Source organism: Pristiophorus japonicus, chromosome 4 (genome assembly GCF_044704955.1).
Source record: "Pristiophorus japonicus isolate sPriJap1 chromosome 4, sPriJap1.hap1, whole genome shotgun sequence".
Taxonomy (NCBI): Eukaryota; Metazoa; Chordata; class Chondrichthyes; family Pristiophoridae; genus Pristiophorus; species Pristiophorus japonicus.
Genome location: NC_091980.1, coordinates 72114691 through 72130671, shown reverse-complemented (window position 1 = coordinate 72130671; position 15981 = coordinate 72114691). Strand labels below are relative to the sequence as shown.

The following is a 15981-nucleotide window of genomic DNA, read 5'->3' as shown; positions in this document are numbered from 1 at the left end:
GTCTCTCCCACTCCCCCTCCTCAGATCCTCCCCCCCCCCTCCCCAGTCTCTCCTCCCCCTCCCCAGTCTCTCCACTCCCCTTCCTCAGTCTCTCCTCCCCAGTCACCCCTCCCCAGTCGCCCCCTGCCCCTCCCCAGTCGCCCCCTGCCCCTCCCCTCCCAGTCGCCCCCTGCCCCTCCCCAGTCGCCCCCTGCCCCTCCCCAGTCGCCCCCTGCCCCTCCCCAGTCGCCCCCTGCCCCTCTCCCAGTCGCCCCTGCCCTTCCCCAGTCGCCCCCTGCCCTTCCCCAGTCGCCCCCTTCCCCCCGTGCCCCTCCCCCCCAGTCGCCCCCTGCCCCTCCCCAGTCGCCCCTGCCCCTCCCCAGTCGCCCCTACCCGCCTCCCCAGTCGCCCCCTGCCCCTCCCCAGTCGCCCCCTGCCCCTCCCCAGTCGCCCCCTGCCCCTCCCCAGTCGCCCCCTGCCCCTCCCCAGTCGCCCCCTGCCCCTCCCCAGTCGCCCCCTGCCCCTCCCCAGTCGCCCCCTGCCCCTCCCCAGTCGCCCCCTGCCCCTCCCCAGTCTCCAACCTGCCCCTCCCCAGTCTCCAACCTGCCCCTCCCCAGTCTCAAACCTGCCCCTCCCCAGTCTCAAACCTGCCCCCCGCCGCTCGCTCTCCCTCCCCCCCCCCGCCGCTCGCTCTCCCTCCCCCCCCCGCCGCTCGCTCTCCCTCCCCCCCCCCGCCGCTCACTCTCCCTCCCCCCCCCCCCCCGCCGCTCGCTCTCCCTCTGCCCCCCCCCCCGCCGCTCTCTCTTTTCCCCCCCCCGCGCCCGCGCTCGCTCGCCCGCCCTCCCCTCTGACCCCTGCCGAGATCAGGTCAGCAGTCTCGGACCTCAGGTCCTGCTTTTCGGCACCACGTGGAGTGAATGATTTGGGGTGGGGGGAGGCGGAGCTTGACAGACGTGACATGGGGGTGCAAGGCTTGACAGAAGCATGCACAAAATTGCAGTACAAATAGTTACATGTTTTTTTTAAAGGAACACTGCACTGAAAGTAGAAAAGGGTCAGAATCTTTCCTTTTCTCCTTTTTATTTCTTCATGGACTAATTTATTTTTCTTTCAACCCAATTGACAATTTCTGATTTCTTATTACTTATGAAAAATCTTAGAGGGTGGCGTTCTCAGACTTTCAATAACCAAATTAAGAAGACAGTGCTTAGTAAACATTCAAATTGATTTAAAACGAGACCACGGCAGTTAAGAAAGGGCAAGTTGAAAAAATTGTTTGGTTCTCTGATTCTTGGAAATCTTTAGCAACTGTTGTGTATTCCTTCTGTGGAAAACTAATAACTCGGGAAGTGTTTTTTTCAATGGAAAATGTTTCTTCCTGTCATGTGACCATTTATTTAAGGTGCTTCAGTTATAATGCCCTGTTACATTGCTAATCAAGTTAACATTTTTAATGCTTATTTCTAGCTACCCAGATTGGGTCCCTGGAGAACTATCAGTTGCAAAGTAAGTGAAACAACATTCAACAAGAATGTGGGTAGAGATAATCCACACCAATTCATTGGTGTTAGAAATGGTTTGATAGTTAAAATTTTGGAACATTAGATGGGTGGAATGGAATGTATGATTGGATGTATTTACATGGTTAGTGGAAGGAATGAGCTTGAATTCTTGTTTTTCATTCCTGGCTTGGATGTTATAGTTTCAATTGATTGACTGACATGCAATAGCAAATCCTAGTTTTACTGTTTTTTTTTTATTGGGTGAGTCCTCTGCTTGATCAATTGCTTTCTGTGACAGGCTTGCAAAATGTTCAGCAGTATCAAGCAAGGACAAAGTCTAACAAGATGTATGCACTCCCCATCAAAATACATTATTTTTGACATAGCATTGTTGGGGGGCAAATTTAATGTCAAACACTGTACAAAAGGATTATTGAGATTTTGCTAATGGAAGTAAAATAGCCAAACAGGCATGATGGGCAGTTTTTGACTCCTGTGGGGACCAGAGTTCTTTCAAACCCAGGAACATAAGATCTGAACAGAGGAGACAATAATTCTGTTGGTAAACCCATAGCGGGGAAAAGGAAACCTGGTTCTTAGACCTTTGTACTGGATGTGGACTGACTGATGATTGTACAAAGTCAGGATCAGTTGTTGCAGATGGAGGGCTAAATGTGCCACAGTCTCCATTTGACAGATTGTCTTCTGAGAAGTAAACAGAAAATAAATGCTGGATGTACTCAACAGGTCAGGCAGCATTTGTGGAGAGAGAAAGAGTTAACATTTTAGGTCTGACCTTTTGTCAGAACTGGAAAATGTAACAGGTTTTAAGCAGGTGCAGGAAAAGGAAGGGGCGGAGAGGAGGCAAGAACAAAAGGGCAGGTATGTTTTGTTCTTTCCTCCTCTTCCTTCCTTTTTCCCTGCACCTGTATTTGCTTAAAACCTGTTAACATCTATAATTATTCCAGTTCTGACAAAATGTCACAGACCTGAATCATTAACTCTATGTCCCTCTTCACAGATGCTGCCTGACCTGCTGAGTATTTCCAACAGTTTCTGTTTATTTTTCAGAATTCCAGCATCTGCAGTATGTTGCCTTTTGTCTTCTGAGAAAACCAACTTAAGTATATAAGGGGTCCGTCTATTTTAAGTTCCTTGCAGGATTATAGAAAGTATCCAGGTTTAAAATTTACAAAACAAAGTATTTTGTACATTGGTATGTAACTTTAGTGTAATCATCTCGTTTGTTACAACTTTATATAGTAACTGGTATAGTCTGTTACTCAATTCTGGTAGGAAATTTAGACAACATTTAATTGTGTCTGGATTCATGAAAATTATTGACTGTAGTCTGCATTGTATTTCAATTATCATGGTTGCAATTTACTACTTAGTTGATACTTCTGGTATTCACTTATTAAAATGTATTACAGCTGTATCTTTTTGGTTGCATGCAGGAAAGATCCGGTTGAGAAGATCAAGGTTACAACTGTTGTACTCAAAAAATTGGTGAAGGTCAAAAGAAGTACAAGTACAGGTAAAAACAAACTCAATTACACTACTGATGATGGGCAATTACAATTTTGTTTCTTGTTTCATTTATAATTTTATCATTTAGTTTACCTCTCAATACAACCATCTTTACTAGTTGAATATCACTCCCACATTGTTCATCAGTGATTTGCCCATTTGCATAGCTTAGCAGTTATTTGTCCTCCTCAACTTAGGCAAATATCTCCCCAGTTCAACATTTTCTTTTGCCTTTCTCTCATCATCATAACTTCACCAGTGATCTTTTCCTCTCCTGACTCTGACAGTTAATTGACAATTTGCGTTCTCGTCCCTCCTCAGTTTGTGAGCGATTTTTCTCTTTTCCTTCAGTTGTTTTGCAGTGAGATTTGGAACTATAAATCCAAATTCTATCACTCCATGCATAGGAGGAACTGCTAATTAGTTGTGTTGCCATATTGAAGAATACTTACAAATTCAGTTAGGGTTTAAGTGATGAATTAGATGTCAATATTGTTCTTCAGTTGCTCAACGTCCACACAAAAAAATACTGTCATCATTCCATGAGGGAAAAATCATCTAGGGTCCTTTATGAAATTCACACCATAGTGCTGCCATTTTAGCCAGATGGATTGCCTCACAGTCTGTTGTATATAAGGTCTAACAACCAACACTAGCAACAGTAAACAGATTTCACCATTTATCACTTTATCTGCACTATAAATAAATAGAATTTAGTAAGAAATAATTTCAGGAATAGTTCTGCAGCAATTTTCTTTTTGTTCAAGTTTTTCAATTTTCCAAAAGCTGTTTGAATTTTCTATGAGTTCTTTGACAGAAATGAACATTCGCAGTTGGTACTGTAGCATGTTATGCATTGGCTCAATAAGACCTATATCAGTTGGTTTGCTCCCATTTGGCTTATCTTCAGCTGGTTAATATTACCCGCAGGTTTAAAAATTTGCACCATCATAGATTGTTCCAAGAGACTGAAGCCCATGACACTTTCTTTTCTGACATTCCGTAACTTAGAGAAATAGGAAACTTGCTCCAGATTTAGTAAAAACTTTTCATCTGGATGAGTGCTTTTTAAAAATTTGTTCTCAGATTGTGGGCACTGCTAACAAAGTTGCCTTTGTCCCCAATTCTAGTTACCCCGACAAGGTGGCAGTGGGCTACTTTTTGAACCATTGCAGTTCTTGTAGTGATAGTGCTCGCATAATGATGTTACATTGGGAATTCCAGGATACTGACCCAGTGGTGATGAATGTTGAGATATATCCAAATCAACTTGCATACAGAAAATTAGGACAGGAGAAGACCAGCTGGTCCATCTAAGCCTGCCCCATACTCTTGATCTTAATTTAATTTAATCATATCTTATGCCAGAACTCCCCAGTTTTTATTCGAAATATTGTCACGGAATCCTTTACGTTCACCTGAGAGCGAAGAAGGGGCCTGGTTTAAAGTCTTATCAACTATTAACGGCATATCAAATGTACTGCCCTGGAGTGTCAGCCTAGATTCTCTAGAGTGGGATAGGAACCCACAATCTTTTGACTCAGGTGTGAGTGCTACTCACTGAGCCATAGCTGACACTTAGAGTTTCCATCCTGAAAGTTTATAAAATTGTTAAGGTTGATGACCTATTTTGATGTGCCTATTCCTGTCTTCTTTGCAACTTTAATGGGCTTTCTCACCCAATTTTCACAGAATTTATATTGCAGCTTACCATCAGCCTCTGACAGGAAATGTGATTGGTGAATATTTAGTGGTATTTAGTTTCACTTGAAAAATCAAGCCATTTTTTCAAAAGGTAGTTAGTGTCTGAATCAACCTTTGGAAGACCCGCTTGTGTCACCGTCCTTGCATTTAAACTGGTCATTTTGCTTGATAGTTCTACACAAAGGGTCACATTTTGATGGTTGATCCACATTATTTTGTTTGGCATGTCGCTGAGGCAATCATAAGATCACATTTGCAGTTTCTGCCTATAATTGTATACACTTAATTTATTTGTGATGCTAAAATTTTGCCTACCATGCCATGATGCTTCTGTTGAAAACAAGTACTATTGTGTAGAATCTGATCCCATACTACTTATACTGTCCTGACTATGTGGAAGTTCTTTCTCTGGGAAATGTCAGCAAGCAGTCTACCTGGAGTAACTTAATATACTTTTACTAAGTGTTTTCTCTTGATGTAATAGTTTAGTGACAATTACTGTCTCCAACACAGGCCTGTGATATAGCTCACTTTTATATGCTATGAAATGATAGTTTTTTACTCTAGATGTGATGTTCCTTCATCTTTAATTTAATCATGATACAATCATCTATTGCAGTGATTGCATTGTATTAGACTGTATTCCGATTGTTTGTCCTTTGGCCAAGAAAATGTTGACTGCCAGTACTAATACTTTTCAAGTCTTTAAGTTACTCTCTGAAAGTAACTGCATTAAATGCAACCCTCATTGAAATGTTTCTTTTTCCCCCCACAGATATTCCTATGCAGAGCAAACGAGAAAACCTGGTAAGTGTTAATTTCATTACAATGTAAATGTAATTCTTTAAAGTACAATATTTGCTTTAGCCGTTACAATTGGGCATATAATTTGATACAGTAGCGTCTGAATGTATTGAAGTTGATGATTTTTTAAATTATATTAAGATAAAGAGGGTAGTTAAGAACTATGTGGTAATATAAATGAAAATAAGGAAATGGTGGACATGTTAAATAATTACTTTGCCTCAGTATTTACAGTAGAGAAAAAGTTAGCTTCCCAAGGAAATATTGAATCAGAGATGGGGAAGCACCAAAATTAGCATACGCAACTTAACAGTAATGAAGAAAATAATGGCACTAAAGAATGACACATTCCAAGGGCCAAATGGTCTTCATCCCAAGCTTTTAAAGGAAGTAGCTGAGAACATTGCAGATGCCCTAACTATGATCTTCCAAAGTTCTCTCAATTCAGGAACTGTTCCTTTAGATTGAAAAATTACACTTGTCACTCCACTATTTAAGAATGGTGAGAGAGAGAAAAACCAGGGAATTATAGACCAGTTGCGTTAACATCTGTTGTCAGGAAATTACTAGAGTCTATAATTAAGGATGGAGTGACTGAACACCTTGAGAATTTTCAGGTGATCAGAGAGAGCCAGCATGAATTTGTAAAGGATAGGCCATTCCTGAAGAGGTTATTAAAGTAGTGGACAGGGTAATGTCTAAGATGTTATTTATATGAACTTCCAGAAGGCATTCGCTGAAGTCCCTCATAAGAAACTGTTAACGCAAGGATGATAATGTTAAACCGAGGCCCCGTCTGCTCTCTCAGGTTGATATAAAAGATCCGATTATACTATTTCGAAGAAGAGCAGGAGAGTTATCCCTGGTGTCCTATCCAACATTCAATCCAATCAGTATCACTAAAAACAAATGATCTGGTCATTATCGCATTGCTGTTTGTGGGAGCTCGCTGTGCGCAAACTGGCTGCTGCATTTCCTACATTACAACAATGACTACACTTGAAAAATACTTAATTGGCTGTAAAGCATTTTGGGATGTCCTGTGGTTGTGAAAGGAGCTATATTAAATGAAAGTCTGTCTTTCTTTAAAGTTGAAGCTCAAGGAATTGAGGGCAAATTGTTGACCTGATTGGAAGATTGGATGTGCGGCAGGAGACACAGAGTAGGGATACTGGGCAGTTACTCTAATTGGCATGATGTGACTAGTGGCATCCCACATGGATCTGTGTTTGGGGCCGAAACTATTCACAACTTAGATGATGGGGTAGAGAGCCACATATTCATATTTACTGATGACAGAAAGATAGGCGACATTATAACTAGTATAGATGGAAGCATAAAATTATAGAGATATTAATAGATTAAGTGAATGGACAAAACTGTGGCAAATAGTTTTAAAATATAGCAAGCAGGAGTTTATCCATTGTGGACCTAGAAAGGATAGATCAGAGTACTTTCTAAATGGTGAAAAACTGGAAGCCGTGGAAGTCCAAAGAGACCTAGGAGTCCATATACATAGATCATTAAAATGTCATTAAAATGTGCAAATAGATGTTAACTGATATGATGTGATTGGGATTACAGAGACGTGGCTCCAGGATGATCAGGGCTGGGAACTCAACATCCATGGGTATTCAACATTCAGAAAGGATAGAATAAAAGGAAAAAGAGGTGGGGTAGCATTGCTGGTTAAAGAGGAGATTAATGCAATAGTTAGGAAGGACATTAGCTTGGATGATGTGGAATCCATATGGGTAGAACACCAAAGGGCAAAAAACATTAGTGGGAGTTGTGTACAGACCTCCAAACAGTAGTAGTGATGTTGGGGAGGGCATCAAACAGGAAATTAGGGGTGCATGCAATAAAGGTGCAGCAGTTATCATGGGTGACTTTAATATGCATATAGATTGGGCTAACCAAACTGGAAGCAATACGGTGGAGGAAGATTTCCTGGAGTGCATAAGGGACCAATATGTCAAGGAACCAACTAGTGGGGAGGCCATCTTAGACTGGGTGTTGTGTAATGAGAGAGGATTAATTAGCAATCTCGTTGTGCGAGGCCCCTTGGGAAAGAGTGACCATAATATGGTGGAATTCTACATTAGGATGGAGAATGAAACAGTTAATTCAGAGACCATGGTCTAGAACTTAAAGAAGGGTAACTTTGAAGGTATGAGGCGTGAATTGGCTAGGATAGATTGGCGAATGATACTTAAGGGGTTGACTGTGGATGGGCAATGGCAGACATTTAGAGACCGCATGGATGAACTACAACAATTGTACATCCCTGTCTGGCGTAAAAATAAAAAAGAGAAGGTGGCTCAACCGTGGCTATCAAGGGAAATCAGGGATACTATTAAAGCCAAGGAAGTGGCAAACAAATTGGCCAGAAATAGCAGTGAACCCGGGAACTGGGAGAAATTTAGAACTCAGCAGAGGAGGACAAAGGGTTTGATTAGGGCAGGAAAAATAGAGTACGAGAGGAAGCTTGCAAGGAACATTAAGACGGACTGCAAAAGTTTCTATAGATATGTAAAGAGAAAAAGGTTAGTAAAGACAAACGTAGGTCCTCTGCAGTCAGAATCAGGGGAAGTCATAACGGGGAACAAAGAAATGGCAGACCAATTGAACAAGTACTTTGGTTCGGTATTCACTAAGGAGGACACAAACAACCTTCCGGATATAAAAGGGGTCAGAGGGTCTAGTAATGAGGAGGAACTGAGGGAAATCTTTATTAGTCGGGAAATTGTGTTGGGGAAATTGATGGAATTGAAGGCCAATAAATCCCCAGGGCCTGATGGACTGCATCCCAGAGTACTTAAGGAGGTAGCCTTGGAAATAGCGGATGCATTGACAGTCATTTTCCAACATTCCATAGACTCTGGATCAGTTCCTATCGAGTGGAGGGTAGCCAATGTAACCCCACTTTTAAAAAAAGGAGGGAGAGAGAAAACAGGGAATTATAGACCGGTCAGCCTGACATCGGTAGTAGGTAAAATGATGGAATCAATTATTAAGGATGTCATAGCAGCGCATTTGGAAAGAGGTAACATGATAGGTCCAAGGCAGCATGGATTTGTGAAAGGGAAATCATGCTTGACAAATCTTCTGGAATTTTTTGAGGATGTTTCCAGTAGAGTGGACAAGGGAGAATCAGTTGATGTGGTGTATTTGGACTTTCAGAAGGCTTTCGACAAGGTCCCACACAAGAGATTAATGTGCAAAGTTAAAGCACATGGGATTGGGGGTAGTGTGCTGACGTGGATTGAGAACTGGTTGTCAGACAGGAAGCAAAGAGTAGGAGTAAATGGGTACTTTTCAGAATGGCAGGCAGTGACTAGTGGGGTACCACAAGGTTCTGTGCTGGGGCCCCAGCTGTTTACATTGTACATTAATGATTTAGACGAGGGGATTAAATGTAGTATCTCCAAATTTACGGATGACACTAAATTGGGTGGCAGTGTGAGCTGCGAGGAGGATGCTATGAGGCTGCAGAGTGACTTGGATAGGTTAGGTGAGTGGGCAAATGCATGGCAGATGAAGTATAATGTGGATAAATGTGAGGTTATCCACTTTGTTGGTAAAAACAGAGAGACAGACTATTATCTGAATGGTGACAGATTAGGAAAAGGGGAGGTGCAACGAGACCTGGGTGTCATGGTACATCAGTCATTGAAGGTTGGCATGCAGGTACAGCAGGCAGTTAAGAAAGCAAATGGCTTGTTGGCTGCCTTAGCAGGGGGATTTGAGTACAGGGGCAGGGAGGTGTTGCTACAGTTGTACAGGGCCTTGGTGAGGCCACACCTGGAGTATTGTGTACAGTTTTAGTCTCCTAACTTAAGGAAGGACATTCTTGCTATTGAGGGAGTGCAGCGAAGGTTCACCAGACTGATTCCCGGGATGGCGGGACTGACATATCAAGAAAGACTGGATCAACTGGGCTTGTATTCACTGGAGTTCAGAAGAATGAGAGAGGATCTCATAGAAACGTTTAAAATTCTGATGGGTTTAGACAGGTTAGGTGCAGGAAGAATGTTCCCAATGTTGGGGAGGTCCAGAACCAGGGGTCACAGTCTAAGGATAAGGGGTAAGCCATTTAGGACTGAGATGAGGAGAAACATCTTCACCCAGAGAGTGGTGAACCTGTGGAATTCTCTACCACAGAAAGTGGTTGAGGCCAATTCACTAAATATATTCAAAAAAGGATTTAGATGTAGTCCATACTACTCGGGGGATCAAGAGGTATGGCGAGAAAGCCGGAATGGGGTACTGAAGTTGCATGTTCAGCCATAAACTCATTGAATGGCGGTGCAGGCTCGAAGGGCCAAATGGCCTACTCCTGCACCTATTTTCTATGTTTCTATGTCATGGACGTAAAAAAATAATCAAAAAGGCTAATGAAATGCTGGCCTTTCGATATATAAAGGACTAGAATGCAGGGTTTAGAAGTCATGCTGCAGATATACAAAGCCCTGGTGAGACTGCACACGAGTCCTGTGTTTAGTTCTGGGCACCACATCTTTGGAAGGATATATTGGCCTTGGAGGGAGATATACTAGAATGACACGTGGATTTCAAGGGTTAAATTATGAGGAGAGATTACACAAACTAGGGCTGTATTCTCTAGAATTTAGATGATTAAGGGATGATTTGAAAAATACTTCATTCGGTGGATCTGAACGCCGTTATATAAATGCAAGCGTTTCTTTCTTTAAAATGCAGGTCGAATGGAGATGCAGTATTGAATCTGACCTCTGCTCTGGATAGACTCCCAAATTCCCCCCTCCATATTTTTTGCTCTGATTGATGTGCTTTAATGTAAAATCACATATTCTTCCAAATATCTGCCCATTTTTTTTTTGATTCCAGTTGAAGAAAGTAGTTCTCCTTCAGAGCATGTCACTGGGGTGTGGGTTGTGGAAGGAGCTGCATGAGAGTTCAGGTGATGTTAACCCAATCCCAAATGATGGGATGCTAACATGGGTCTCTTTAGGTCACCCTGTAGCACTTATTCCCTGCCAGAGAAGGTAAGATTGGCGACCTGTTCCCAGATTTTTGTTAATTATGGTGTTGAGGTAACTCGTGTGATTCTCCCCTTACCCCCCCCCCCCTTGCTCCCTTTGAGGAAATACCATATTTTCTTGGTGCTCGGGAACTATATGAGGTATTGCAGAGGTGATCTAACATTTATGTACAACATTAATGTGTGTCAAATTTATGATTTTAAGACTCAAAATTCAGCATTTAATATACTCTGCCTGTCATTGTAATATTCTTTATATTGCTTCCTCTAGAAAGAACCCCATAATAGGATTGTGGTCCTCAGCAATCTACCTTCAACTGGTTTTTCAGATTTTGATACTGTGAGGCTTGGTTCTAGTTTTGGAAAAGTACTCAAGTACTTAAAAGTGGGGGAAAAGGTAATCTAGCTTTTTTTTACTATTTCAAAGAAAGAGCTATGTCTACATTGTGCATCTTGAAATAATATAACTGCCTGATCAGATCCACATAGATTTAAACATACTAACTTTGGAGGATGCCACAGCACACTGCCTTCGAGCAATAAGATACAGTACCATGTATTAAAAAGGTCACAATTTTCTCCCACTCTGCTCAGTTCCTTATTTGAGCTGTGCCAGGTAGCGAGTGCCAGTGAGTGGTGGCATCATCAGATGAAGGACCTATCTTGGTGGTGTACCCAGCCGAGGTATTTTTTGAGACTTTGTATAGAAATTATGTTTGTCCCCAGCCTTTCCTTCAAGTTCTGAGAAACAAAACACAGGCTGCGAACTTAATTTTGTCAACTCTGCATTTGGAGCTGCTTCAAGCTCTGGTCGAAGTATTTAACAACAATAGCTTGCCCTTGTATAGTACCTTCAATGTAGAAAAACCATTTCCAAGGCACTTCACAGAAGCATAATCAGCCATAAATCGACACCGAGCCAAAGAAGGAGATATTAATAGGGTGGCAGAGCATGGTCAAAGATTTGATTTTAAACAGGGTCTTAAAGGAGGAGAACAAAGTGGAGAGGCAGAGAAATTTAGGGAGAGAATTCCAGAATTTAGGACCTAGGTGGCTGAAGGCACAGCCACCAAGGGTGGGGCGAAGGGAGTGGGGATGGATGAGTCTAGCATTGAAGGAATGCAGAATTCACAGGTTTGTTGGGCTGGAGAAGGTTTCAGAGATGAGGGATAGAGGCCATGAAGAGATTTGAAAGCATGGGTGAGAATTTTAAATTTGAGGCGTTGGGGGACAGGGAGTCAATATAGGGTGGGTAACAAAGTGATAATGGGCAATGTTCCTGCTAATTCTTTTTGGGTGCATGGCCCTTTTAAAGGGCTGTTTGGCCCATTCACATTTCCGTGCATGCATGGTTTTTCCATTTAAAAGCCGCTAAGCTTTTAAACTAGCCAGGAGGCCAATGAAATAGTCGAGTCTGAAGGTGAATTTGTTAATTTAATTCATTCTTCTGTCCTGGTTTTCAGCAAATCTCCTTAAACAGCTTCTTCTTCCATGTCTGCTTGGCCACCTATGGTATTGCCCAGAGCTGCTATCTTTATACTTATTTAGCATCTACATGCTACCCTTCAGCAGCATCATATACAAACACACGGTCAACTTTCGCACGTATTCCAACATGCATACCTCTCCATTGCCACCTTTGACTCCGAGACTGTTGCTGTGCTCTTCAGCTACTTGTCCAGCATCAGTTTATTGATAAATCAAAATTTCTTAGGCTCAGTGTTGGTGAAACCAAAACTATCCTTTTTGATTCTGTACAGCAGTCTCGTGTCTTTGGGTCCAGCTGCTTATTAGTGCATGCAACCATGGAGTTCTGCTTGACTCATGAGCTGAACATATCCATTCAGTCCGCAAAATACATTGTTCCACTTTTAGGAGACTTCTGCTCGTGTCTCTACCGTACTGCTGAAATCCATTTCTCTACTTTCTTTATTTCTAAGATTAATTTCTTAAATGCTGTCTTCACTGGCCTCTGCTCTTGCAACCTTCACAAGCTCCAAAGTAAAAGGAAATGTTGTAGTGGTAGGGGACAATATAGTTATGGGAATAGATACTGTTCCCTACAGCGGAGAGCGTGAGTCCCGAAGGCTGTGTTGCCTGCCAGGTGCCAGAGTTAAGGACATCTCCTCTGGGCTGGTGAGGAGGAGTGGGAGGGGGAAGATCCAGTTGTCGTGGTCCACGTAGGTACCAATGACATAGGACAAAGAAAGAGGTTCTGCTGAGGGAATATGAACAGCTAAATTAAAAAGCAGAACCACAAAGGTAATAATCTCTGGATCACTACCTGAGCCACAAGCAAATGTGCAACGGGTAAATAAGATCAGAGAGCTAAATGCATGGCTCAAAGATTGGTGTGAGAGAAATTGGTTTCGATTCGTGGGGCACTGGCACCAGTACTGGGGTAAGGGGGAGCTGTTCTGTTGGGATGGGCTTCATTTGAACCAGGCTTGGACCAGTGTCCTGGTGAATCGAATAACTAGGGCTGTATTTAGGGCTTTAAACTAAATAGTGGGGGGGGGGGCATCCGATGAGCAGAAATGTAAAAAGAGAAAGGAGAAGGCAAAAGTGCGGGGTAGCAATAGGGGTAATGATAACGAGAATGTGACAGGAAGGGATAGAGTGTATACACATAAGACAAAATTATCTGCATGCAGCATTTGTAACAAGATACATGAGTTATCGGCACAAGTAGAAATAAATAGGTATGATCTGATTGCCATTACAGAGATGTGGTTGCAAGGTGACTAAGGATGGGAATTGAATATTGAGAGGTATTTGCCATTTCATAAGGATAGGCAGAAAGGAAAAGGAGGTGGATAGCTCTGTTAATAAGGGATGAGATCAGTGCAGTAGTGAGAAATTATATTGGCTCGGAAGATCAAGCTGTAGAATCAGTTTGGGTGGAGATACTGAGAAGATTCTTCTCACAGGGCTGGAAAGTTGCTTCCACTGGTGTTATGATGCATGAGGCGTAAGCTACGGGTTGGAGTTTGTCATGATGGTACTGTAACAGTACCCCCGAGAGGCCTGTGTTATCAGCTTAATTCCAAGCATTTTTTTTTTAAACAAAGTCTTAAGTTCAATTTTTGTCACCATGCTGCAACACATCAGTAGTCCTGCTTAGAAGGAAAAAAAACAGAAACTCCATTGTGGCTTTTTGTGCCAACCCAATGGGTTAATTCATCAATTCTGATCCCTTTTCTGTTACTGAGAGAAAAACCTCCACTCAAATTCGAAACTTAAAATTTTACAATGCTCAAAATATACATTATTCTTGTACAGTGTTACATTTTTTTTTTAAAGTTCGACAAACACGCATACTAATGCACGGTACCACACATACCAGTAGTTTACACATTACAATGATTCTCTCTTTCATGCATAACAGCAGCACACATCCTTTTCTCCACTGGTCACATTCTTGAATTGGTCGGAAAAATTTTTATTTTAAAATACCCAATATATGTGATTGCCTCATGTCCAGAACTAGAGGTTTTTCACACAATTTAAACCAACCAAAATTCCACCTTGGCCCAAATGAAAGTTTGTTTTTCACAGGTTAATTAATCTCAATAACTCCAAATTAATTCAAACCAATTTCAAACTAACTTGTGCCAGTTGGAAAACTACAGACACACAGACAAATAAACATCTACGTGGTATTTAACATTCATTCACACTGAAGCGTCACACACACTCCATTTCATAACTTTTCAAACATCCATGGTAGCAAATTCGATGTTCTATCTTCTTAGATTCATAGATATGCTTTTCTATTTTCTTCGTCTCTTAAACAGACACCGTAAACACAATGCTTCCCTGAAACACAAATATACATTGTCATGCTTGGTGCTTCCTTTTGGATCACGCAGGGTCCTTCTGCTCACCTTGTTTCAGTGTTTCCTGAAAACTAATGCTGTCAGCTTTCAGATTTTTAAAACTGCTTTTGCAGCTACTGAGGTTTTGAGCCTCTGTGCACTTTTGCCTCATTTTCTCTTAATTTCCCTTGTTATTTTCTACCATAGTCATACTAGAGGTCAGATGCAACGTATGGAGTTTTTTTATCGTTTTGGAGAGTCTCAATTTGATTAGCTTGCTCTGCCAATTTAAGCCTCAATCCCTTAACTTCGTCTGTCAATTTTGCTACGTCTGTCTGAAGTCCTGATTTTTCATGCTCCCATTGGTTTTGTAGAGTTTTGTTAAGCTCTCTCTGCTTAAGTAATTCTGCATAACATGCTGCCATTAAGACACATTTAGACTCTTTTTTTAGTTTTGCAAAATCATCCCTTCGTGGTCGCCAATGTTGTGCAAGCGGCAATTTTGCTAGTCGGGTGACTAGTAGTTGCCTGCGATGGTTCCTGAGTTAAGCCATGAACTCATTGAATGGCGGTGCAGGCTAGAAGGGCTGAATGGCCTACTCCTGCACCTATTTTCTATGTTTTCTATGTTTCTAAATACCAAATTGCACACTAGACCCATGACAGTATCGTTAATGTTCGTTTAATACAGGAAAATACAAGACTCACTACTTATACTCTATAATTCTTCGATACAGAAAAGGTAAAAGACTCACCACTTATACTCTACAGTTACTTAATACAAAAGAAGTATAAGACTCACTACTTATACTCTATTTAACTCTGCTTAACTCTGCAGAAAGGCGTTCCAAAGGGTGTTCCTTTCCACTCCAAATACTAACTCTGTTTAACTCAACACTCTTTAACTCTGCAAACAAGATGTTCATTGCCGCTAAAAATACTCTGCCTGTTCAACTCTGTTCAACTTAACACACTGCTAACTCAACTCTGTTTAACTCAACACTCTCTCATAATTACCCAATACGTCCCAGGTGATCAATCCAGTCCCGACACTGTTTCTTCAAGGGTTGCTCCCTGGTCCCTGCTTCTATCGAGTGTTAGTCCCGGGTTCTCGCTCCGGACTGTCCCAAAGTGTCCATTTTTATACCTTTTTTGTCCCTTTGTTAGCCGTATAGGGTGCTGCTAATTGCTGCTTGTTTCTACAAGATACAGAGACATTCTGCTGTTATCTCAACGTGTCTCTCGCCTCCAAAAGTTATTACCAAGTTGGGAATCTCCCTTCCCGTGTGCGACCATTAATTTGATCTCTAGGAATCTTTCTTATTACCCCCCTGCTGTGGCCACAGCTGGTCCTGTAATGGTGGGTGACTCCCTCCTATCCGTTGGTCTTCAATTTGTTATTCCTAGCCTGATCTTTTGTTCGGTCGTTAGCAATTACTGGAACTTTGTTAATTGGCATTTGGCTTTATTATTCCGTGACTTTCCCTGATGGTTACAACTCTACCTCATCCCTTATTTCATTGACCCTGAGGTTAACGCCTGCTTGTTTTTTTGTGCAAGCGAGCTTGTTAGTTTTTTAGACCTCAGGTCTGAACTAACTTCTTAAACCTTTCTGATATTT

The 15981-nt window shown here is 41.9% G+C and overlaps 1 protein-coding gene across 1 annotated transcript in view; it reads left to right on the top strand.

Moving 5' to 3' along the window:
- LOC139262457 (matrin-3-like) overlaps positions 1-15981 on the top strand; it is a 64721-nt gene that overhangs the window by 35607 nt on the left and 13133 nt on the right. The window contains exons 4-7 of the mRNA XM_070877643.1: positions 1447-1485; positions 2939-3018; positions 5491-5522; positions 10814-10939. Of these exons, the coding sequence (XP_070733744.1) occupies positions 1447-1485; positions 2939-3018; positions 5491-5522; positions 10814-10939 (277 nt within the window). The remainder of the gene's footprint in view (positions 1-1446; positions 1486-2938; positions 3019-5490; positions 5523-10813; positions 10940-15981) is intronic.